The sequence below is a fragment of the Temnothorax americanus genome, unplaced genomic scaffold (genome assembly GCF_048541705.1).
Source record: "Temnothorax americanus isolate GAGA-0224 unplaced genomic scaffold, ASM4854170v1 Scaffold3, whole genome shotgun sequence".
NCBI lineage: Eukaryota > Metazoa > Arthropoda > Insecta > Hymenoptera > Formicidae > Temnothorax > Temnothorax americanus.
This window is the reverse complement of record NW_027509442.1, coordinates 278,162-303,399: the sequence shown is the minus strand read 5'-3', so window position 1 is coordinate 303,399 and position 25,238 is coordinate 278,162. Positions and strand designations below refer to the sequence as shown.

The following is a 25,238-nucleotide window of genomic DNA, read 5'->3' as shown; positions in this document are numbered from 1 at the left end:
GCGGCCAGTGGGAGGAGACGAGAATAGCACCTTCCAAACTTTATGACCGGTAAAATCACCGTAGCGTCAGTGCCGAATGCCGACGTGGTCTACGGCCATTTAAAGCGGCCTAACGGCCGCGTTAACCGCCCAATAATCCCGACGGCGAAGTAGGAAATTAAATTAACCTTCTCTAATTATTAATCGGAGAGCGCGCGGCGAGTCGTGTTTCGAGTCACGAAACATTCGCCGCACGTTGCATTCTTTTTTTATCTGGAGATAAGTTAAAGCTCATTGAATGTATGCATATCAATAAAAAAACGCTCGCACATTAATGAGCGCGTTCAATAACGTCCATATGTTGCGTCATTGTACGCGGACCGTATAAGACGATTAGTTTTTGCAGTTTCCAGATTTGCCGGCTTATAGAATTAGAAAATTACAATTGCAAGAAATATAATATTTTTATAGGATCCTTAATGGATCAGCAGACAAAAAAGTTAAGATAATAGATATATTAAAATGCTTAGATATTTAATATACCCTTAGAAATGAGTTTAATATTTTTTTCCGACAGATAATTATTTCGTCTGCGGACGAAATGATATTCTATTTACAATTTGACCGTAGACCGTATGCGTCATATACGTAGGAAAATATATGCTGCGTTTCACAAGTTCCAAAGCGCGATTATAACAAGGAAACCGCAACGTCAGCCTGTTTGACAAAAAAAATTCTTGAAATCGCGAATCTTAATCTCGTTATATAAATAGGTCATAAATATGATAAAAAATTGCACGAGCAACGAAAAGAATTACATTATGATAAAAAAAAATAAGGCTAATGCATAAAGAGATAACATAAAACGTAATGCACGGACATTAATGTTATTCGCGGACATTAATATTCGTTGAATTTTCCAAACAAAATCTGGAAATAACTACGCACACGCACGGTTTATCATGTAATATCAATATATGTCGGGATTTCTTCTTTAAATTGTCTAATACATCAATTCAATTCGTTTTACGCGCCCGAAAAAATGAAAGGACAGCTTAGAAACATAAATGTCCAAAAGAGATATAAATGACCGTGACGAAAACCCATTTAAACGCAGAATAGTTCACATGGTAATTCAAGATGTCCCTTCCCGGTAAAAGACATCAAACGAAGCTCTCTTAGACCTCATACGTCTCGTAATACGCCGCAGCCAAAGTCAAACGCGCGTCTCCTCGCATCGTGCATCGGGATGATCACGAGAGCCTCGACGAGGCAGAGTCTTGGCGTTTTCATATAGAAAATACGGCGCATGGCAAAAGTATTCAAAAGTATTCGCGAGCCGCGGCGAACGGGCCCCCATTGAACCGACGAGGAGCTATTTTGAGGCCCATTGGCATTATCGGCCGTCTCGGGAGCGGGGTCCGGCGCGCGGGCAAGGATAATAACCGGAATGAAGGCAGGCAGCAACAGCTATGTTCTTTTTTTTTTTTTATCTATACGCGCGTCTGCGGGAGACGATTCGCGATGAATAATCGCCCGCGATCATATCCGCGATATTCCGATTTTGGCTGCATTCCGATATTCACTGTCAGTACCGCAAATCTATATTTTACGTCACGTATACTATAGATTTTTAGTACTGAAAGTGCGCTGACGGTGAATTTCGGAATGCAGCCTTTATCTCGGCGGCAGATCGACCCGCGCGTAACCTTCCGCACACGCGCGTACGCGCACGCAACGCGCCTGCGTCACGTATAAGCTTATCTGCCACCCGTTTTTGACGTTTTCTTATAATAGCAGGTTGACCGAGATCTCGTATACACCGGGTGGCCCGGAAGCTCGTCGTAACGTGACTCCGCCCGCAACCATTAAATGTCGATACGCGTACGCGAGATTCTTGTTTGAGATAATATACTTCGCGTACAAAGCTTGGAATATATGCGGGTATCTATTGCCCAATTTTGTCTAAATGCGTATGTCTCATTTAAATATCGCGTTGTTTTAACCTGACGCTGCTAATGAAAAATATGTAACACGACTAAAACGAAATTGATTAAACACTCAGCTAATTTAAATGCTTAAACCGGAATAACATGAAATTTTTAGAATATCTTAAATTAAACTTGGTCTCCTCGAACACAAATTATACAATGAATTATAGGTTCAGAATCATTTACTTAAAAACTTTTTCATTATGATGCCAGGCACAGAGCAATTGTGAAACTGCTCTGTATGTCTATATTTATAATCGAGTTTATAATATTTTGGTTTTGTCATATCTCATTTCACTTTAATAACGCCACGTTAGATTCCTGCAGATTTTATATTTATTTAATAGACCCCACCGATTTTTTTTTTTAAACGAATTGTAGACATACATAAAATGGAAAAAAGATACGTTACGATGTGAAAAATGATCTCCAGAACAAGGCTATATATCAACGAGAAGTTATATTTAGAATACTTGTAGCGTATTCGCTTGAAGAATAAATATAGCACGGAGTTTTTTAAATTCTAGAAAACTCTTAAGCATCCTCCCGTGCATTGTGCAACCGTAATTACACTGATACAAACGCAACACTGACTACGCACAATGCGCTACGTAGGATGACAATGATAATGCGCCGCAATTATGCAGTAACGTTACGTTCAATACATACACGGTTAGGCGATTACCTCGCTAATAATAAGATTGTTTAAACGGCACGCTAATCCTCGTATTAATAGTCGTTTATATCGTCGAAGGTATGTATTATCAATCGACGAAGATCGACGAAGTCATTTTTCTGTTCTAATTTGTGCTGAAATTGCGCGGTCAGTCGGATTAATTTTCATTACTTCAACTTTTCGTATACTGCACAAACTTTCGCGGCAACATATATAAAAAATATTTCTCTATTATATCTACAACAGGTAAAGTTGTATAGAAAGTGTCCGCTTATAGGATTGCGAGATATTGTCATGCGGTAGCAATGGATAAGGCCGTCAAAGATAGGCCTCTTTTATCTAAGACCAACTTTGAAATATAGCAAAGCAATATATAGGTGAAAGGAATGAGCGTGAAGCAACCGGCTGCTTCTAAGGCGCAACAGATGTGTGTTAATGTCATCTTCTCCACCCTGTGCTTTCCCTTCTAATACACGCCTCTTTTCAGTTTGAAAATTTTTTTTTTTAATATACGATGGTAATGAAATCGAAATGTTATAAAGGAGATGAAATCGGAGTGACAAATATTTAGCTCGAAATATTTTCGCGATAAAAACAGATATACGGCATCGTATAAAAATGTCAGATATAATATTTTGATATTTCTTTAAAAAAAAAAAAAAACATGATAATTTTTGGAGTACGATATCTGGTATAATTTGTGATTACGTTACTAGAATAAAAGTGTAAAATTGTAAATATATATAACGATACAATATTTCTAATATATAAAATATATATAGATTAAAGACTCGTAAAAAATAATCATTTCATATTTTTATCATCTATCCCGTAATTCGTTGAAAAACGTTTAATGGCACATAGATGGGAGGCATAGTATAGGGCTCGAGCTTCGAAAGTTATTTAATTGATCACGTTCAACCACGCCCTTGCCACGAATCGACGCGCGATAAGAGGAAATGCACGCATTGATCGGTGATGAAAGGACTTGCATAATGAGCGGCAACGAGTTTAAATTAGCTCCTGTTACTTACTGACCTGTGCTTCGCGTTTTCTCGTTTCGCTCCGCCGCTTAAATCGACGGAATCGAATTTCGATCGTCGTCAACGGAAGACGCATCTTCCACGACGCCAGCACATTTTTTCGCTTCCTCGCGGGAACGATTGATGAGATAAAGCTTTACGTATTTCTCGGAATTTCAATGCGATAAGGCGAGAATGCGCGTCAATGCAGAGATTTCCTATATATAGGAAATATTTGATAGCGAAGCAACAACAAAAATACAATAGATACTATGATAAACAAATAAAAAAAATTCAAGCTTTCAATATTTCTATACGCGTCATACATTACGCTTCTGCAAGTTCAGTTCTTCGTGGTTACGTCGTTAGGCAATATTCCCGTTGTTATGTAAAGTGACGTACAAATTTGAAAAAATGGTTCTTTTCTAGCGTTTACATAATAGATCGTTATTTGTGGAACACGGTGCAATCGCCCCCTAGTCCTAGTTCAAACCGCCATTAGACTTTACCGACAAAGAAACTCCCGAGTATTACATGCCACGCAACATTTGTTTCCCATGGCACACATCGGAATCATCCAATGAAAGAGATAATTGCGAGGGTATATGAGCAGTCGCGTTCACTAAGGCCATCAGGCCTATTTAAATAAACCGATTTTTTAATGTCTAACGACTAAGGGTTTGGTGTCTAACGTTACATGGTTATGTTGTTTGATTTCGATAAATTATCCTCTTCTAAAAATATTGTAAAAAAGTTCGTTATATCATTTTCAAACAGAGCTGTTCTTTCAAGTTGCACATTTCACTTAATTAACAATGATGAGATAGTCTGGTTTATTCTCAACGACTTAAAAGATAAAGCGATTTTTTTTTTAACAAAAGATAAAATTGAGAAATATCGCTAACACCTAACGTCAAAATTCGCTGCAATTTTCCGTTGGAAGCTTAGTTCCTTGTTATTCGATTTTCTGTCGTGGTTTTATTGTCTAGATTGTTGCAATCTATCTAGATTATTAAAGATGCGCAACCAATTGAAATTAATCATTATAAAATCCAGTATGAGTTGAAACAAGTTATGCAAAAAGTTAATATTTTTCACGTTTTTGTACATTAAATAAAACTTAATCTCTCTTTGCATCTATCTATCTATCTATCTATCCACCTCTTAAATTTGTTATGTCTAAGAAAGACTCGCGGGGAAGGGTTAAATGTCAATTGCACAAGTTTCTCACAGGAGAAGACATTTGCGTTACTAATTTCCACCTTTCTATATGGCGCATAAAACCTGTACTTATAGAAGTCCGCTGGTCGGCACCGCCGCCGCGCCGCCTTAAATCCGCAAAAGCCGAGAGCGCGAACCCCTCTAGCGCCGGCTCCAATACCCGCGCCACGCACGTGTCAAATACACCTACGCACCTACACGTGCGCGTATCGAGGCGCGCGTACGCACCCGTAAATCAACGCGAGCGCTGAAAGGAGCAACGAAATAAGCACGAAATCGCGACAATCATCGTTATTATTTTCTCGTCTAATCGCGGCGCGTTCGGGGACGCTTTCATTTCAGACGATAAAAATCCGCATCGGTCGGAGTATCGACAAACAATCGACGCGCCGACGTTGCTCGTTTCCTTCGCTCCTTAACCACGCTCATTCATGCTCCACGTGATCTGTTTTACGTTTACGCGCTCGTGTGCCGATCGTCGAGAATCCACTCTCGTTTTAAAGCGTGTTTACGCGATTTAAACGAAGTTCACGAAATATACTGGCGCGGCGCGGCGCGGACCGAACATTACGATGCCCGCGCACGAACGATTGACGATAAAACAAATACATTACGCCCACAAACAATCTCTCTTTCTCCCTCTCCGTCCCTCTTAGATGTAGATACTAAAAATTCAACGAAGTGTCGTTTCGATCGTCGGCGCGTCGCGCGATGACGTCTTTTAAAATTCAAACGTAACGTCACGTAATTGTTGCCGTTCATGTCACCATTACCTCGACGCAGGATTTATGAATCCGAGAAACGTGACAAGTTCGACTTGGCCTTTTTTAACGTAACGACGACGTTTTGTAGAGCGTGATTCAGTCTTATGTCATTTCTACCAATATAGATTTAACTTTAATCTCGGTTTATAATTTACTTTTCACCTTTTTTCTAATTCTACGAGTTAGAAAAAGATCAAAAGTAAATTGACCCGAGATTAAAGTTAATCTGCATCGATATAAATAGACACTAATCGATAATTGAAAGCTATTTTGACGCGCCAATAAGGTGACGCTTTAAGTGCAAAAAAATCGGGAAATTCCCTTGTTCAGTTAGTTTTTCTATCTTTCTCTCTCTCTCTATCTCTCTCTCCCCTCCCTCTTCACAATTATATCTCAATTTGATAGACTTTTAATTCGAAGGCTTGGAAACAAAGATATATTTAACGAGAGATATCGTCGATTAAAAGATAAGCGGAGGAGAGATGCAGCGTCGATTTATCTCGCGAAGCATCGGGGAGATAAGGTCGATCGGAAATAATCGGACGCCCGCGAGCGAAAGTATCTGTAGTTTGGCGCACGCATACAGCGAGGCGCGAAAGCGCGATTTTAGAGCGAAGGAGAAAGGTCCCGGGTTCCCTCGAGCCGAAACGCGTGAAAAACGCACGCGGCTGACGCGGCGACGGCAACGACGAGGACGGGTCACATGTGACAAATAAAGTCGTTGACATGTATGTAGACAACGCGATCAGCAGCGGCGTGAATGAAGAACGAACTCTCTAAATTTGTTGGAGTGGGAATACTGCCACTCCAGTGAGATTTCACTCTTTTGGAGTAAGCCTAGATTTCACTCTTTTCGGAGTGAGATCTCACTGGAGTGGCAGAGTATTCCCACTCCAACAAATTTAGAGAGAAGGTGCTAAATGCCGAGGATTGAGGCCGCGGCGGGTTACAATCGTCAATATCGTTGTCGCGAACGACTCCCTCGGGATTTAATAATAACCGTCGGTGCAAAAGAAACACGCGTCAAGGATCGCTTTGGCGAGAAAATTCGCGCATTTATCGAAATTATATCGCGCGATTCCGATCGTCCCCGGACAACGCAATGCAATGTCCAAAATCGAGATTTAACACGTTCTGCGTCCCGATGTATATAATTCCCCGCATCTTTTCGGCTGTATTTCATGCGGGCATATCAAAACGAGCGGCGTTATAGCGAGGCCGAGGCTGTCGCGCGACACAGCCGCGCACGTTCGACGCGTTAAAAATAGCTCTTTAGGGAAATTCGAGGAGCGCGCAAGGTGCGCGCGCGAGAAGGAGAAGAAAAAAAAGGGGAAGGACGTTGCGCGCGCGCCGCGAGCAACAGGCTGAACAGGCAGGGCAGGGGGCAGGGGGCAGGAGGCAGAAAAACAGTGGCGCCGGTGGCCGGTGGCGCGTGGTATAATAGTGTCGTGGGTCGTGGGGTATACCAACCTGTCGCTCTTGTCGACCACCGCGAGAGGCGCGAGCTCCTGGAGCGGCGGCTCCGCGGATATGCCCTGGGCACGGTCCCTCGTCCGCGGCTTCGTCGGCGTGCGCGGCGGCGCCGCGCTGAAGGGCAGCACGCTCAGGAACTTGTCCAGGTGGCTGCGCAGCTCCTGAATCTGGGCGTCGCGGCAACAGACGACGGCCTCGAGCTCGGCGATCCGTTCGTCCTTGACGCGCAGCAGCTCCTGGAGCTCCCTCAGGGTGCCCATGCTGCCGACGATCGCGGCACCTCCGCCTCCGCCTCCGCCTCCGCCGCCGGCACCGACCGCACCGACGATGTGCGGCACTTGCGTGACTTGCGTGGTGGTGGCGGTCGTGGCGACGACGGTGCCGCTGCTGGTGCCGCTAACGACGCCGACGGCCGCGGCGCCGCGGCCGTCCGTCGGTAGCTGCGTCGCGGCGTCGGCGACGGCGGCGTCCTCCTCGTCGGCGAGCGGCTGCTGCGACGACGAGAAGCACAGCGAGTCGAAGCACACGCGCATAGACACGCAGGCGTCGCCGATGGGCACTCGGTATTTCGTACCCTCGTCCATTCAATTTGCCGTAGTTGCCGTGGCCGTGGGGCGTGATGGAGGAGGACCCATACGCGGGAGCGTCGCGACCGGGACCCGACGGCGACGTCGTCGGTCGTTACTGTCGCGCCGCGAATTCGCGGGATTCGCTTCGCGCTCGCCGAAGAGCGGCGGACCTCCGCTCCCGACGTCCTCCGTGACGTCCCGTGCCCCGTGCCCCGTGCAGCGTGCTCGCCTCGGTGACCGGTGAGTCGGTGCTCGTTGCACTCGTTTGTCGGACGACGACGGACGAACGAGAGAGAGAGCGAGCGAGCGGCCGGCCGGAGTGGGAGAGAAAAGGACGGCCAGAGGGAAAGGGAGAGAGAGAGAGAGAGAGAGAGACAGGACCGAAGGCGGGACGGTGAGGCGCGAAGGAGGAAAAACGCGAAGGGGAGACTACTCGCCGCGCCGCGCGTTCGTTGACTAAACGCGACGAACTTCGGAGTCAAGTATTATAGATTCTCTATGTGCCGATTGCCGCATCTCCGTGAATGAGAGCGCACTTCTTGCTCGATCGTCGACACGGCAAGAGAGGAAAAAGTTCTTTTATGTAACGTTATTTATGTAATATCTTTTTATAACTTTTCATTTTTTCTTAGTTTTTCGAGGTGTCGACACAAAGTTACGATTGAAGATCTAAGCTAAAAAATATTGAATATACCAAAAATCTTTTACATAATTATATAGATAAACCATATGTTTGATAATAAAACTTAATAATAAATGGTAACCAAATTTATTACTCTTACATAGATGCCTTATACAAATATTGCAAAATAAGCGTCGATATAGCATACCTGTGCGTGTATTTATGTACAACAAAATATGTACAATTTATAAATAAAAAATCATTATATTTCAATTATGCTAGTGAGATTTGTCATTGCGGAAGAAGGGGTTCGCTTCCTGTCCTTAGCACGGCTTTCGCGACGTTCGTCGGCTCGTCGAAATTACACTGATGCTTCTCACTTTTCTCAGTCTGTTCCGGCTCCAGAAACGCCTCGTTCAAACAGACGTTGTTCAAGCTGACGGCGCTATTTGAGAAGATAGCCGTGCCATGATTTGGATTTTTCACGTCGACACTGTTGGCACGATTCTTTGACGGAGACTTCGCGGTAACATCTTTGTCAGGTCGCCGGTGCGACGACATTATGTCGCACGCCTTCCCAAGAATGATTAGGCTATTCAATATGCGAAAAGATACCAGTATAAGATAAGCTAATAATAGAAGTATGATATTAGCGGGTCTCGCGGATGGCGTCAGGGTCGTACACAGTACGCGAGCCATGGCGACTCCCAGAGGAAGAGGTATGAAGCCCATTCGCTGCGCAACCAGGTCCGAGGGATCCGTGAATGCTTTCTTTCGACGTGCCTTCGCCATGTCGTAGGCCAAACTCACGGTATAATCCCTGTAGACGGTGGAAGGCAGCTCGTTGAAACGTGTGATGAACGCATGTTTCACCTTTATGGAAATACAATGTTATTAGCGCGGAGATGATTTGTACGATTTGCACAAGGTTCGTCAATATTTGTCAAATATAGGCAGCGACGATTGGAAACGTGTAAGCGAACGAGAAATTATCAATAAGAATGATGCAAATAATTTAATGGTAGGAATAATTTGATTCGATTTCCGATCTGATATTTTTCTCGCTCTCACGTACGCCTCCATAACGTATAATTTATTTTACGGTACAAACCCAATCGACGACAACTTCTGCCAACAATAGCGCCACGCAATCGGGTAACAAGACAGCGAGACGATCGCTGTGCCACGCGTACTCTTTCATCGTTTGCAGACTCACCGCGAGGAGCAGTATAACGAGATGAAATCTTTCTCTGACGTCGGCACAAGATAATTGGAACAAGTTGCTCTTGTCAAATTTCTTGAAGACAGAACCCTTCAGTTCTACGAACTAAAAATACTCTGTGCGAAATACGAAATACTTGATACGAAAAAAAGCGACTGCTTTACTTTTTCTAACGCACTTACATTGTTGGACATCATAATTGTGAGAAGCGCTTTATTACTACTGTTGATTGCCACATTTAACGTCGTCGCTTGGAGCAACACCAATGTACTGTGAAAAACTTTGTGGGGAAAGCAGTCAAGGTGTAAACATATCTCGTTGCGGCTTAAGCCTATCTCTCGATCGTCATCGAATTAATCGTAATAACGCAATTGGACAAAGGATACACACATAAACGACGGCGAACAAGAGATGCGGCAATGTACCGAAATGTTTCGTACGGGTAGAATCACTCGGGTGGCGCGATCGTGGCTCGTTGGCGGTCCAAAGCAGGGCGTCTATAGTGTCTTGCCCGAAAGAGCTGAAAAGACGATCTCCCACTTCTAACATGTTATAAAATATGTATAGCTTTATAACCGATTGGCTCTTAACTAAATGGTACATCATGGAGGTATCCACCTTCCAGGTCGCTGCCCAGCAACCCAGCACTACAATTCCTTTTAACAAATCGCACACTTCGGCCGATCTCAAATATCTCTCCGTACTTTTTGCACGACCTTTCTCGCTCCTGCGAAACGAAAGATCGCGGTTAAAATTTCACGGTAACCAAATATATTTCGCTCTAAATCAAATATCTCTCGTATACCTTAGGTAGCGTCGTAAAGGCCTTGTAATCACTGCCCATAAAGCCATTGCGAACCTTAACGGTAAAAATGTATACAAAAATAGGAAAGAATCGGCGCACTGCAATGACAAAAAACAGCAAAACGTGTAACGTGTGATACGATAGATTATTTTTTAAAATTTTAGCCGTAGTTTTTTATCCCCCTGACAGCATTGTGCATCACTGTACCTGAAGAAACCCGTACGTCATAAAATTTTCCACCTCCCGAGGAATTTTCATGAACGAGTAAACCTTCTCCCTTCTCGCGGACAATCTCTCCTCGTCGTGCTCCAGCTGATAACCCCTCGTCAATTCTGTCCTTAAAAATTGCATCAACGATACCCCTAGAAAAAACGAAATACATTTATCAACTGAACTGCTAATATAAAACGTTATTTGTGCAAACTCTAGTAACAGCTACTACTTAGTAGTTATAGTTATACTATATACACAGCTAAATATAGTTATACTACTCAATAGTCACTAATAACAGCTAGTTGAGCTATTAAATAGCGATATAAAAAAGCAAGACTTACAGCATATACATAAATATAGAAAAACCCTGTCAGAGTTTGTAAAAATTTTTTCAAATTTGTTTCTTTCCTTCTGCATAGTTTGTGATAAATACATTCCGTAGAAAAAGTCTCGTCACCTTGCGCGGGTGACTGGTGCCATCTTATCTAATCATTCTAATCCATATCGAGGCGTACGTGCGCGCGTGTCACTGTGTTTTCTTTTTCTCCTGTTTCACACACGTTTACACCGCCGCGCGAAAAAACGCTGCCCCCCCCCCGGCCCCCCCCCCCGGCAAGCAAATAGGCAATCGCGGGTGGCACTTACGCTGCTTCTTCTTCTGCGCGTCTTGCCCGTCGGATAACTGCGGCCTGCGGCGCGTGGGATGGGGATCCACATTTTCCACGCGCCCGTCGTGAGATGACACGTGAGTTTTGGACTTGCCATCAGTAGCGCGGAATCTGATCGTCCTCTTCTCCGGCCAACTTTGCTCCGTGTCCCCATCGCTGACACCCGCGCTCTGCATCGTTCCTGAACAATGTTTACCTTCGACGAGCGTCCGCGTAACATACGGTCATTCTATACCAGCCCGCGCGATCTCTCAAGAAGACGACCGTAGCCGCATCCCGTCCCACGACTGCCCACGACCACGACTGAAACGCCGTTTGATGCCGCACTGCTCCCCAGGTCCCCGGGCGAACTGTCACAACAACTCAACAACACCAGCGGTGAGCGGAGACTCTGGCGACGCGCGTCACACACGACACACGGCGACGGTGACAGCGCCTGATGAGTGATTGATGCTTGCGTAATGCGTAATGTCGAGCCAGGAACCCGTTTCTCTCTCATAATTCGCGCCGATCCGTTTCACGCAGCTTTATCAAACCACTTGATCAAAATCGTTTGTCTCTATTTTTGGTGTTGACATATTGTATTTATAAGATTCTTCCGAATTATATGGCCGTCGATAATTTATATATTCCCGTCGTACCCTATCGCGTATTATCGGAGTTTAGATTATCAACCGCCGATAATTAAGATAAAATTCATCTTTGCGAAGACAAATATAATTTGTCAAAATATTTTACGTGCGTGTATTTATTATCTTTTAATGTAATTATTATTTTATCTCAATACAGTTACTCGTACCTTTATATAACAAAATAGAGCTTATTTGAATAATAAAAATCACACAATTAAAGATGCATGTATATTACATGTACGTCATCGCCACACACACACACACATATACAATTTAATTTTTATTATTTAAATAAGTCCAGCTTGGCGCTGTGTTAAGATAAGTTTAAACAAGAAATATTGATTGCGTATCGACTGTCATGATGATGTCATACCTCCTTAGCTACGAATCTGATTTGAATCAACAACATGCAGTCTGACACAAGTCTAAGTCAAGGTGTATGATTTCAGGATAGAAGCTTTTTACAAAGAACCGCGCGATACGGCCTTTCACAATGAATACCTTGACCGTGAGCGACGCTTCCGCCCCATCTCCCGATACTGCCAAGAATATGGAACAGCCAGGGACCAAAGTCGTGAAGAAGTTGTGGATAGACACCGAGTCTTTGGACGTGCCAAATGTTCTGAATCCCGACGACTCGTTGATGAAAAAATTCCAAAGTGCTCTGCGAGAGCATCTTACTCGCGTCGACAATAAGTTAAACAGCGAAATATTAGAACTAGTAAATATCGAGAAACGTTTATTTTTCTAGACTTTAGAGATCTATCTAAATGCATGTAGACAAAAAGATGTGTTAATTATTTTACCATTAAATATTATTTGAAAATATTTCAGGAGGATAATATAAGAGCGACGGAGAAGGAACGCGAAGCGGAATGTTTACAAATGTACTACGCCCAACAGGAAATAGCGCAGCAGCAAACGACGATTGAAAAGTATCAAAACATGATAGCAAATGTGATTTTGTTGCGCGAGGAGAAAGATACGTGTATCAAGAATGCGAAAGATGTTCATAAAACTACCCATGCCAAATTGTTCGAGGAGAAAAAGAAAGAGGAGAATCTCGTGCGCGAATTGGAGCAGCTTACCGCTTTGCAAGCGCAATTCTCGGAATGGAAAACGGAGCTCGAAAATAGTTTGGCCATTTCCAAACAGGTGTCAAAGAAAGATAGGGCAATTCAGCGAGATTTGATTGCACAGAAACAGCAGAAAGACTGCATAATATATAAACTCATGGAGGAAGTGTGGAGAATTAAAACCGAGATAGCCAATTTGGACACGCAATTGCAATTGAAAAATAAAGAAAAAATTGAGGTCAATCAGATGATCGCCGATGTTAATGCTGATCTAGAAGCGTTGCATAAGCAGCACATAAATTTGTGCAACGGCTGGAATTCTGTTGTACTGAATATCGCTAAGCGGAATAAAGTCTATGAGCAACTAAACACGGAGCGTGAGTACGTAATGTCTCGATAATTTTTAAAAATTCGAATAAAATTGCAATGAGAAACAATAATAGAGTACCTATCGTATAATTAAGTCGCGTCTGTGACTCTGATAGAAAGAAATAATGTTTCGGTGAATTTTTCTCTACCGTCACTTGTTAATGAAAGACTGCAGCAGCGAATATTGTTTCAGGAAAATATGTGAATCTTTTAATACGTTACATACGGAAATAGAGAAATTAAAGAAAGAAACTTATAAGGAAACAGAGAACAATGAGAATTTGACCTTGTTGCATACACGAATGGAAGAAAATATACAGATTAATACAAAATTGATGGAAATGGGAAATGATAAACTCAATAATTTGGAATCTGAATTAGTAAAAATAGCAAAGTTTAGTGAACAGGAGCAACACGAATTCGATTTAACTAATAATGTATATAGAATGTTAATACACTTATTTAAAAAACTTATAATTACTAAATTATTAATTAATGATAATATTATCGATAAACATTATTTTTACGTGGTCATATTATCATCTATAATAATCCCATATTTCAGGAATGGCAATATTTGTTACACGAAGAGGAAGAAACTGATAAAGAATTTACAAAATTTCTAAATAAGCAAAATGAGTTGGAAAATACAATATATAGCAAACTGGAAGAAAAAGTTGCGCATAATAAAGCGGCGCGGTATTTGAATAAATTATTATTAGATTCTAAAGAGACAATGCAAGAACAAGAATTATTATTAGTAGAAACAGAAAATTCATATGGCAAAAAGTTATTGGAACTGGAACAACTTAATTCATATAAATCTCATGAGAAGGTAGAATTAGAAGAGCTCTTGCAAAGTAATAATAAAAAGGGAAAAGAGATAGATGAGATTCAGAAAGAAATCAAGAAGCATGACGTAACAATTGAGAGGAAACAAATAAAAGTTATTAGCTTGAACAAAACCATTGAGGAGGTAAGATAATTATTAACTGAGAGAAAAAATCCTGTTAGAATATAAAAATATTAAAAACTTATACGCTACTTTTTTCAGATATTATCGCATAGGGAAAATGGAGAAGTTAATCCTTTTAATACGAAGATAAAAACCTTGGAAAAAAATATAGAGGAAATTCAACAAAGTAATCAAAAAGCACAGCAATTGTGGATTCGCCAAGAAGGATATATGATTACATTGAGCCAACAGAGAGATTTACAATTGCAAGAACTTAATCTTCTTAATAAAGAAATTATGATTATGGAGCAGAAAAATTTGAAACTAGAGCATGCTTTGGAAATGCTTAATAAGGAAGACTCGAATATGGAGAGAATATTAAATCTTCTGCGTCAAAGAATGGTACAAATGAATACACGATTAGTCATACAAAAAGGACTGAAGGAGGAGCTAGAAGACAAAAATTCTATTACGAAAAACGAGGGAATACAGTCTCTCGAGGATGCAGAATTAAATCTTATAAAGCTGCAAAGTGATTTAAAACAGTTGTATGAGGAAAAGGCACTTTTGAAGGAAAATTTAGATGCGGTGCAACGAGAAAGTTTATCGTGGGAGAAAAAAGTAATATTTTAGATATCAAACATTATATATTTCTGTCTCAAGCAAAATATTATAATATGTAATTTATGTTTTTAGGTGCAGTTAATGCAAGAAACAGTGAAAAGATTGAGAGATGAACGTAGTAGCGGTGGTGATATTACAGCGATGAAAAGTGAAATACATAAAATGGAAATGCGCCTGTCACATTTGCGTAGGGCGCAAGAAAAATTGATTCATGATATGGAGTTTTGTGTTGCGCGAAGAGATATTATATTAGACAAAGTTATGAGTAAATTTAAGAAAGATCCTAAAGGACAACACAATCAGAAAGTTATATTCCGTAAACGTCTTGCCGATCAAAAGTTAAAGATAAAACAAGTGGTGAAGGTAAATTCTAACTTGTGTACCAACAATAAGTTTGATCGATGTAAATTTTCAAATTAAATGTTTATTATAGGATACGAAAAAAACTGAAAATAGAATAATGGAGTTGGAAAATCAAATAAAGGATACAGTAGGCAAATGTAACGAATCGCAAACAGCATTGAAAATGACAGTAGATGATATTCCAAACGTAGATCAAGAAATTATACAAACAGAAGCTATTAAGTACCACGTACGCAAATAATTCATTTCCTTAATTTCATAAGATTCAAAATTACTATTTGCCTACAATTTTAACATTATTAATTAGAAAATCTTTTGTTATTTGCAGAATTTGCAGGCATTAGTTTATAAACAACGAAAAGCTAAAATGCTGCAAGACATTAAAAGTGGCCGATACAAGATGCTTTTCAAAAGTGAAGCTGTACTAAGTGAAGAATTCCAAAATGAACAGATTCTTCGTGATTATTTGAAACATGTAATGGAACGGACGAGTCAAGACTTTCCTTTATTGAAAAATAATATTCAAAAAATACTTTTGACATTAGAAATACTATAAAATCGCAATAATTGTTATAAGAAAAGTGAAAACAATGCAATATAGTAACAATAATTATACAATAATTATAATTATTCGTAACAAATGCATAATAAAATGTTTTGGTTGTAAAACGTATACTTATGCCGAGTGCACTCCTTTAATAAAAGCCTCCATGGATGGAATCGGAGTATCTGGTAAAATTCCATGTCCCAAATTGGCGATATATCGAGTTTTACCAAAATTTGACACCATTTTGTGTGCACGATCAACAATTTCATCCTAAGGAAAATAATAAGTACATTCAATATTTTTAGTAATATATAGATAAATATTACTAGATCGATGATTGCTTTCAACAGTAGTTATTGTTATTAGTAATCAGTATATTACTTCTTAATTATATACAAGATTTTTACATATAAAATGATAATAAGATAATTGTTTAAAATCAAAATTATATTATACATATTTTTTAAAGAAGATATAACATACCTGTGAAGAATACATCGAACAAGGATCCATATTACCTTGCAATGTAATATTAGGACCAAGTTGTTTTCTGGCTTCTGTAGGATCTACGGTCCAATCAAGGCCTATTACTTCATAACTCTGATCCTTCGCAAGAATTTTTAGGGAATTCATGGTTGCACCTTTTGGAAAAGCAATCTAGAGAAACGGACGTTCAATATATTATTTATATACTTTATATATTGATTTACAAAATAATCCTGCTGATTAAGGATAGCTATGTAAAATATTTTACCATAGGCACTTCTGGAATATTTGCTTCTTTCAGCTGGTTCCGTACACGTTCACTGATTTGTTTCAGATATTTAAAAGAATGATTTGTAAATAATGCATCATCCAAATAGTCTCCATTGCTTTCAAATACTTGTAGTAACTTGAAAAAAAAAAGAATATGTTAATTGTCTTCTATTTTTGTAATTCTTATATATACTGCATAACATATTCTAAGACTGTGGTCCGAGATTCACTGTCGGTGCTGAAAATCTATAGCATACACTACGTACACTATGAGCAGCCTACGAGATCTTGGGAGAAAAAAAAACAACTTTAATTATATACCTGAGCACCAGCTTTCACTTGCATTACCAAGTAATCCACAACAATATCTGTAATCATCTGTAACAATTTATGCGTGTCCTCTGGATACTTATACAACCAGGATCTTGCCTTTGCCATTGTCGAACTACCTCCTCCTTGAATCATGTAACCCATCAGAGTCCACTGAAACAAATTATTTTACATTAATATGTAATATACAATAGCAAACAGCAAAAATATCTTTATATCAAAGAAATTCTCAATTGGTATAATATATTCACACCAATTCTGACTTTTAGATATTAAAATACTTACAGGAGCTCCAGTGAATCCTATTAATGGCACTCTACCATCCAATTTGTGCCGAGTCAACGTTATAGCATCTCCTACATACTTTAGAGCTTCATTCACATTTGGTCGTACAAGTCGTGCTAAGTCACTGGGATCAGCTAAGGGCTGAGGCAAGACTGGACCCTAACAGATACTTTTTATTTACAGAGAATAGAGAGACAATAATGAATATAGAGTATATCGATGAATATCGTGAATATCACTTGACCGTTGTGTAACAACATATGTATGTACGATTGACAAAGAGTACTCACTACTCCCGCTACCATCTCGACTTTCAGGCCCATCGCCTGAGGGATCACCAAGATATCTGAGAATATTATACTGGCATCCAGATCGAAACGTTCTATCGGCTGCAGGGTCACCTGGCATGCCAACGCAGGAGTCTGACAAACGGCGAAGAAATCGTGTCGAGCTCTGACTTCCTGAAACTCTGGCAGGTACCTTCCCGCTTGTCTCATAACCCAAACTGGAACCCTGTCAACCGGTTCCCCGCGTGCCGCCTTGAGAATCCGGTCATTCTTCAAGGGTGGAAAATTGTGCCCGATCATTCCTCCGGTCGCTTCGCGATTTTCCTGAATTTTATTTCGTCCTAAATAACATAATAATATTCCTCACTGTACTGTTTTTGTCCCATTTGAGATTTTCTATCCTATTTTAGATTACAATTACGGTAACTCGTAGAAAATACGTACGATAGTTTGTTTCAATTGTTGCAAAGTGCACGATAATTCTTTGCCGATGCGCCTGCAACTTCACGTTTGAACTCGATAAGAAAATTTGATGATAATTGCTAATCGTTTCGACGAGATCGACATGTCGACGATGACAGATCTGTTCCTCGTAGCTGCACTGTGTTATACTTTCTGCACTCGTTAGACAACTCTTCTGTCTTTATACTTAATCGAATCGTTCATTTGAAGTACGCAGGTGAAAAAAAAAAAAACAGATTTTCAAGTCATAGTATAAGTTTCAATTCAATTAATTGGTCACTCAGGATATTTTACAAAATCACTTGGCCAAAAGTGTCGTCAGCTCTTCGACTAAATAATTAGTTTACTTCACTAAAAGTTCATTTTACTTCAATATTTATTATTCATTTATTTATTTATTAAATATATTATACGAAATTTTTTTTTTCTCTCTCTCTCTCTCTCTCTCGACAGAAGACGATTAAGAAAATGATAATGGTGTGTATTCTTTATCTATAGAATTTCACATTTTAAAAATTAATTATTGTTAATTATTATAAATTTTACATAAATGTGAAGGTTTGAATCAACGCTCAAATAACAGCTTCTTGCTTGCAAAATTTGATATTTATCTGAAAATTAAAATTATAAAATTACGATTATATTTTTCAAAATTATGAGATACGAAATTCGTAATAATTTTGAAAAATGTAATCTTAATTTTGTAATTTTAATTATCGTAATTCGTTATTAATTTGAATACGCAAGATGGAAAATTATATATTTTGAAGAATTTGTTTATAAATTTTACTTTGATTTTATTAAATATTCGATACTTTACGATGTTATATACCGCATTTCCATGTGGTTGATGGATACGATCGCTATTTCGGGCTTTTTTGCTGTTCCTTGCGTCAGAGGCGCCGCCGCGCCGGCGCCGGACCGGCCCCGAGCGCGGCCCTCCTGGCTAGTTCGGACACGAACCATTAGCACGAACTGGCACGAACGCAAACCATGTGCGGTTACCGAGCGAAACGACGTAGTTGAGTTGCACTTTCTCAGGCGGCGCATCGGAAAATGCAACACAGCAACACACGAAAAAGATCCGCCGGGATGGCCTCTCTCAGGTTTCTCTCTGTTTGAGGTTGAGTGTCTCCTGATCAAAGCTGTGTTTATTCTTGACGTATAAACCACAATAGTGAACCTGCTGCGTAAACGAAATCTGGATCGCGCGTATCGTTGAGATATAGCACAGTGTCAGTGCCTGAAATGTAGCTATTTGGCACATATTCAGTGAAATGTATTTTGCACCGTGACTCATTTCGAGAATTTTTGGGATTTCGTTACTTCAGTTCGCGGTGTGTTATAATTCTTTCGATAAATATTAGAAAGGACTTCTCTACGTGACAGACGATGGATGACGTAAATATTAATAAGATATGTCTCGATATACAAGAGGTAGAGTTGGACGGAGAAGAGAAAGAGTGGGTCAAATTAAGCTGGATTAGCAGTCAAAGTGATGACGATGGAAGTTTTCAGTCATCGGGGATACAGAGGGTGAGCGATAATACTGCTGTAAAATATACTGTAATCAGAATTTCAATACTGCAGATAGAAATAATTTTTAAGCAGAACCGAATCAACGAGACGCTTAACACATTTTTATGTTTTCAAAGGATTCGGGTAACGAGACGGCACAGATGAAAGATTGTGATAATAAAGTATCGTTTACAAATGCAGAATTAGAGGATATATCCGACGGTATATCAGTCATAACGGAGAGCGATACGGATGCTGTTAATACGAATCTCTCCCAAATCTGTCAATTTAAGCCACTCGAGTCGCCACAAATGTTGGAAGTGCAAATAAGTAGACAGGTATTATAATAACTGTGCTTAGTCTCATCTCTTATTATCTAAAATTATAAATATCTTTAATGTTCTTTTGGATAATAGGATTTAAATCTCTTTATTATAGAAAGATATATGGAACGTTCTTATTGCTTGTGTACTCGGTATGATTATCGGCTTGTCTCTTGGTCATCTTTTCACAATTCCTGAAACCTGCCCAGTCTCAGATGGAGTCGATGCTGAAAGTCTCAGGACTGCAAGTCGTAACATCGTTAATACTTGCAAGGAATTGACAGATGGTAAAATAAACATAATTTTAGAAGAGATTCAAGATCCACTATTTATTGCTGTAGATTCATTATTTGCATCTTGATTTATTTTTAGTGAAAACTATGCTGAATGAAATTAAAGCACATATTCCAGCTGATAAGAAAATTATGAAGCAATTTTTAACACAATTTTTCGAGATTGCTGATTCCTCTAATAAAACAAGTGATAAACCTATTATGGTTACCAAGGAATTTTTCAATTCTACCTCACATTTATTGGATCAACTTCAAGGATCTCTACATGTACTATCATCGTTGGCGTTTATTTATGACGATAATAGTTCTTTGAAAAATAAAATTAATAAGACACTGGATATTGTAAACAATACAAAACTATTTTATGATACATTAATATTACTTACCAATAACAAACAAGACGAGTACAATCCTAATGTCTCGAAGTAAGTATAATATACGAAGATGTTTATTTCTAAATAGTATTGTTATATATTTCAGTTATTATATTATTTGCAGCTTTTTGCAGCACAAGCAAATGTATACCACTACCAAGTTACTTCTCTCCAACTTAGCAGAAAAAGTGAGCAAGGTAACATCAAAAGTGTACAATAAATATGCTAAAGAAAGACACAGATTGAATAAAAAATTGTGTCTTTTAAAAAGCATATTGCCCGATGATAAATTTTTAAAACGATTAACCGAGAATAATCAGATGTTTAAAGATTATGACAAGTCTTGTTTCCCGAACTATACGTCAAAAAATTTGGATAGCAGAACGATTACAAAAGATAATACAAACATGAAGGAACAGATTACAAAAACTGATGATACAGTATTGCATCCAAAGTATGATAAACAGAATAGCCATAGAATTCATGATAATAAAGAGAACTCTTTTAAAAATAGGAATAAGAAGCAAAATGTAGACAAATCTACTATGGAGTAAGTATATGTGAGCCATAACATCCAATTTTCTTATTTTTCTGTTGTAAATTATTGGCGTGTATTTAAATGATTTTATATAACAGGTTTGTGCGAAACGCCAGTCATAAGATACATAATACTTCTCAGTTAATTCTCTCTGAGGTAATAGAAAATATAAGCAACTTAAGACGTAAATTTTTAAAACAATTGATTGAGGATTATGAAAGTGACAATAAAGATAGAGAGTCGGTTAAGGATGAAAGAAAAGACGGTTACTTGCAATCAAAAAATGACATATTAAAAAATAGTTTTGATAACATCTTAATGCAGCTGAAAAATACGTGTCCACTTTCAACTAACTATTGTCCAAAGTTTAATCTTAACACGAGCACATTTGACACCGTATCAAATGTAAGAAATGTAAGTTATAAATCTATGGGACATTTATTAATTTCTGCATAAGTTTTTAAATTGTATGTGAATAAAAATTTGTATGCATAAAATGATAAATATATTAGATTGAATAATGCGTAAAGTTTCATACGCTAAATGTAAATTATAAATTTGTTTCAGCATAAGACAAAGAATTATAAACATAAGAAACATACAAATAGCAAGAAGACTATGGATCATAGAGATTCTGCAAAAATTTTGCCTGTAGAAGGAGAAAGCAGACCAAGGAAAAAAGAATACTTTAAATCGAATGGTTCCACCAAAAAAATCGTTAATGGCAAAGCGACTTATAAAGGAGAGAATATATCCTCTCGGAATAAAATAAAGAATCATATATCAGAGCACACCGTTGATTGTGATAAATCTAAACACTCTTCGCTCGATAGTCGCACAATGAAGCAAGATAATACAGATACAGACAGAAACAAGGCATTTTACAAATACAGACAGGGCCAAATAAGGAGTGACAACAAAAGGTATTAATTTCCAATAAGACATAATTTTATGTAATATTACAATCTATTACGATATACGCTCAAATAACTTAATGTGTTTGAACAGATTTCGTGAGTATAAAAAGCAACTTTACGCTTCGGACTGGTATTTTCGACGAGGGTTTGCCCGTAGAAATGCACGAAGACATGCGGAATATATATATCAGAGGAATATGAAGTGGAAGAATCGTCGAGATGAATTGTAAATTATTAACACGGAGATACATGGGATATTTTTGCACGCAAACTCTTAATGCGTATAAAATATCCTATATAGCATATTTAACACGTATTCTCAATCCTCCATTATCTTTATTCAGCAAACAAACGTTAGTGCTCTCGTATGAGCGCCGCACCAGTATGTGTGTCACTGTATTGTATTAGTGCGGCGTTGTTATAGTTTTCTCAGTCAACACAGTCTTGTAAGAACAAGAGGATGAGACATCGATCCGTCACACTAAAGTTTATATTTGGCAACAGTGCGTCGACTGTACGTATTCGTTTTCACCATGAGCGCTGCGCTCAGATATGTCGCGCATTAACATTTTCAAAGTCTAATCTAAAAATTGTACTAACGAAATTTTGGAAAATAATTATACAAATATAATCTAGAAGGTTGTAAGTGATAAGTCAGAAAGTTTCAGAGTCAACTTTTATGCGACATCTATGCAATTAAAAATATAAAATGTGAACTGAGCATTCGCCTCACACGAGAGCAATGGAGGGTTTATAAATATTCCTTGAATATCCAAATGATCTGCAATATCCAGACATCGAAACATTTATTAACATTGACATTTTTGCTGTTACAAGAAGATATCTGTATTGAAAAGGAAAATCCTAGATCGAAAAAAAAATAGAATTCTAGAAAGTAGATATCATATGCCTCAACAGAGAAAAAATTACAATAGAAATTACATCAATGAAATAAAACAAAAAATAGAACGAAGTACATCTAATGTATCTCATGCGCTGGATTATATTTATTTGTAGGTTCTGACAAGGGAAGATTCAGAACTGAATTCTGCCAATTTTGATGAAACTTGGTAGGATTACAGAGAAAATTTCCCCGAATGTAATGTTATCCCGATTTAGCTGCCGACGTTCAACCGTTTTCGAGATATTTTAATAATAAATTTAGTGGTGTCTTTATAGAGTAGAGTTTATTAGGACACGCACAGGCGAGTATTTGTGGCGTAATGAATATAGTAACTTCCTCATAATTATTTTATTCATACGTTATTTAATTATGACTATTTATATTATAATTTATATAATATATATTTTTTATATTAAAATAATTTATTTTTTATATCAACGATAATTATTTTTATCATAAAACATATAAAAAATCCAGTTATCATATTCGCTACGCCATAAATACTCGTCTGTGAGTGTCCTAATAAATTCTGCTCTAAAGACGCCACTAAATTTACTATTAAATATCTCTGAAACAGTTGACCGCGTCGGCACTTAAATAGGGGTACCGTTACATTCGGGGGAACTTTTTCTGTAATCCTGCCAAGTTTCATCAGAATCGGTGGAGTTCAATTCTGAGCCTTCCCTCGTAAAATATTTTTTCTTTAAAAAATTATATTTTCTTAACGCGCTACATATGACATCACATATATTTACTGTCTTATACATAACTTTATACAAGAAATAATAAGGAATTTAATGAATACCTGGAAATTTGACATAATGGATATTCAAGAACATTGGAGGTTTACAGGAATCATCTGTAAAATGGTTGTGTAGCATCAGTATGTATATATATATATTGCAGTGTCAGAAACTTTTATCGCAAATTCGCAATGTGATATGAAATTGTATGCCATTAATGAATCTCACGGTATCAATCTCGTGAAACACGCGCGACTTGCGCGCGTCAAGAAGTTACATGTCGTGACAATGATGTTGTGATCGTATGTACATACCAAGGTGATCGACGAGAGAACAGTATTCACAAAGCGACCTCGTTTATTTAATAATATTACCTTAAGCTGAGTCGCGTCCGTGACAGTCAGCCGCCCGTGTATAATAATTTTTTACCATCTTGCACGAAAGAGTACAAGATATATGTAGATGAGTAAGTAAGCAAAAAGAGAAAATATACATTTTATAATAAATAGACGTGTATTATTTACAGTTTTATATATATAATATATATATAAATATATATTTACAGTTGTCTTGTAATAGTTTTTATGAAAATAAATGATGCGTTAATATATATATATATGTAATAATAAAAGAGCGTTTGCAGGCAGGCATATATGCATATGTGTGCACTCGGAATGAAAACCATAGCGACAGATGTATTACAGAAATGTTATGTGTACAAAGTTATACAATAAAATTGTATAAAAGTCATAACAAAAATTAAATGAATAATTCTACTAGGTGTGATACTAGGTAAATGAATAAATCTACTAATGTCTGGAAACAATAGATATATATAGGAATCGAATTTGTTAAAATAATTGCAATTTAATTACAACGCGACAAGTACCGAATCAAAAACAAATTCTGCGAGCTGCTTGCGGTAGATTCGATATTTTGTGTTTATAAAAGTTAATAAATTTATAGAAGTTCGTAATAAACTGTATACAAATAAATTTTCAAGTCTGGAAGTTTTCGGCTCAAGCGCTAACGTGCGTATATGGAGTTCCATTCGACTATCGTCGAAAGTTCCGCGAAAGATGTATTTTCGTGAGGAACCCCATCTCCCCCGTCATCTCCGGTCTTTGTGCATCGTCGTGTTGAAATTTCGCGAGTCACGATATCTGCGCACTTTCGCGCAATACTCGCATATACATCAGTTGCGATATATCGCCAACACCGCGATATATATATACTTCTCTTGTCTCTTGCCGAGGTAGAATTTATGTCCCTTTTTATCAGTATAAGTTAAACCGAGATTAAAGTTAATCTACGTTGGTTTAAATAAACATTAGAACTGGAAAATAATAAAAAGTAAGTTGAACCAAGATCTATATATAAAACTTAATCTGCATTAAAATATAAATGGGCATTATATAGAAGCGGCGTTCGTAATTTGAACCAAGATCATTTTAAATCTAATTTCAGACAATTGAATTCTACCCTGCCAATAAAATGATTATACGACATCTCGAGATCGTATTTGAGACGATCTTAAACATAAGATATTGCGTGGAAAATCGCAATTGCGATCTTTATCACGTGAATTTTCGCCGCCGCCGAGAAATTCTGCTGGCGAGAGTGAACGCTGCGTCGTGATTGGGTCAATTTGCAAATCCGGTCTCGTCGAAACGCCAATCAACACCTCCTACGCGTGGAAGCGATCGTCGCCTGCGTT

The 25,238-nt window shown here is 38.4% G+C and overlaps 5 protein-coding genes across 8 annotated transcripts in view; 2 read left to right on the top strand and 3 right to left on the bottom strand.

Moving 5' to 3' along the window:
* For (cGMP-dependent protein kinase for) overlaps window positions 1-7,890 on the bottom strand; it is a 40,069-nt gene extending 32,179 nt beyond the window's left edge. The window contains exon 1 of the mRNA XM_077411284.1: window positions 7,124-7,890. Coding sequence (XP_077267410.1) covers window positions 7,124-7,710 — 587 coding nt within the window. The 5' untranslated portion in view covers window positions 7,711-7,890. The remainder of the gene's footprint in view (window positions 1-7,123) is intronic.
* Window positions 7,891-8,448: 558 nt separating this feature from the next.
* On the bottom strand, window positions 8,449-11,401 carry LOC143900211 (protein TAPT1 homolog). 3 transcript variants are annotated; one of them, XM_077411289.1, is made up of 7 exons: window positions 11,203-11,401; window positions 10,552-10,706; window positions 10,345-10,442; window positions 9,926-10,266; window positions 9,722-9,819; window positions 9,429-9,644; window positions 8,449-9,190 (listed from the first exon to the last, which is right to left on the bottom strand). In XM_077411289.1, exons 1-7 carry the CDS (start codon window positions 11,399-11,401, stop codon window positions 8,609-8,611), a joined length of 1,689 nt encoding a protein of 562 aa, XP_077267415.1. In that variant the 3' UTR covers window positions 8,449-8,608. The 3 variants fall into 3 exon arrangements, with proteins under 3 accessions (XP_077267415.1, XP_077267418.1, XP_077267416.1); XM_077411292.1 differs by lacking the exon at window positions 11,203-11,401 and adding an exon at window positions 11,015-11,147; XM_077411290.1 differs by lacking the exon at window positions 11,203-11,401 and adding an exon at window positions 10,899-11,055.
* A 61-nt stretch (window positions 11,402-11,462) lies between these two features.
* Window positions 11,463-15,917, top strand: L(2)41ab (lethal (2) 41Ab). Its single transcript, XM_077411283.1, has 9 exons — window positions 11,463-11,603; window positions 12,307-12,578; window positions 12,692-13,314; window positions 13,496-13,739; window positions 13,868-14,278; window positions 14,357-14,878; window positions 14,954-15,244; window positions 15,315-15,473; window positions 15,573-15,917. Exons 2-9 carry the CDS (start codon window positions 12,351-12,353, stop codon window positions 15,798-15,800), a joined length of 2,706 nt encoding a protein of 901 aa, XP_077267409.1. The 5' UTR covers window positions 11,463-11,603; window positions 12,307-12,350; the 3' UTR covers window positions 15,801-15,917.
* Window positions 15,731-19,023, bottom strand: Urod (uroporphyrinogen decarboxylase). 2 transcript variants are annotated; one of them, XM_077411293.1, is made up of 8 exons: window positions 18,732-19,023; window positions 17,894-18,090; window positions 17,453-17,790; window positions 17,163-17,321; window positions 16,869-17,030; window positions 16,546-16,683; window positions 16,275-16,448; window positions 15,731-16,061 (listed from the first exon to the last, which is right to left on the bottom strand). In XM_077411293.1, the coding sequence occupies exons 1-8, from the start codon at window positions 18,959-18,961 to the stop codon at window positions 15,921-15,923; spliced, it is 1,539 nt and encodes a 512-aa protein (XP_077267419.1). In that variant the 5' UTR covers window positions 18,962-19,023; the 3' UTR covers window positions 15,731-15,920. The 2 variants fall into 2 exon arrangements, with proteins under 2 accessions (XP_077267419.1, XP_077267420.1); XM_077411294.1 differs by lacking the exon at window positions 18,732-19,023 and having other exon boundaries at window positions 17,894-18,053.
* A 23-nt stretch (window positions 19,024-19,046) lies between these two features.
* On the top strand, window positions 19,047-24,027 carry LOC143900210 (uncharacterized). Its single transcript, XM_077411288.1, has 8 exons — window positions 19,047-19,447; window positions 19,567-19,767; window positions 19,868-20,039; window positions 20,125-20,470; window positions 20,544-20,969; window positions 21,056-21,371; window positions 21,525-21,880; window positions 21,966-24,027. Exons 1-8 carry the CDS (start codon window positions 19,304-19,306, stop codon window positions 22,102-22,104), a joined length of 2,100 nt encoding a protein of 699 aa, XP_077267414.1. The 5' UTR covers window positions 19,047-19,303; the 3' UTR covers window positions 22,105-24,027.
* Window positions 24,028-25,238: the final 1,211 nt, after the last annotated feature.

Excerpts from the sequence above, each read along its gene's own strand:
- LOC143900211 (XM_077411289.1), bottom strand. The coding sequence starts at position 11,401 with ATGCAGAGCGCGGGTGTCAGCGATGGGGACACGGAGCAAAGTTGGCCG. Across the intron at positions 10,443-10,551 it reads TGACGTACGGGTTTCTTCAG|TGCGCCGATTCTTTCCTATT; the intron begins GTACAGTGATGC and ends TTGTCATTGCAG. Across the intron at positions 9,820-9,925 it reads GTTCGCCGTCGTTTATGTGT|TTTTTCACAGTACATTGGTG; the intron begins GTATCCTTTGTC and ends TTCCCCACAAAG.
- Urod (XM_077411293.1), bottom strand. The coding sequence starts at position 18,961 with ATGCGCCGCCTGAGAAAGTGCAACTCAACTACGTCGTTTCGCTCGGTA. Across the intron at positions 18,091-18,731 it reads GAAATGCGGTATATAACATC|ACAGAAGAGTTGTCTAACGA; the intron begins GTAAAGTATCGA and ends TTAAGTATAAAG. Across the intron at positions 17,322-17,452 it reads TCGAGATGGTAGCGGGAGTA|GGTCCAGTCTTGCCTCAGCC; the intron begins GTGAGTACTCTT and ends AGTATCTGTTAG.
- LOC143900210 (XM_077411288.1), top strand. The coding sequence starts at position 19,304 with ATGGATGACGTAAATATTAATAAGATATGTCTCGATATACAAGAGGTA. Across the intron at positions 19,768-19,867 it reads AAGTGCAAATAAGTAGACAG|AAAGATATATGGAACGTTCT; the intron begins GTATTATAATAA and ends TCTTTATTATAG. Across the intron at positions 20,040-20,124 it reads TTGCAAGGAATTGACAGATG|TGAAAACTATGCTGAATGAA; the intron begins GTAAAATAAACA and ends ATTTATTTTTAG.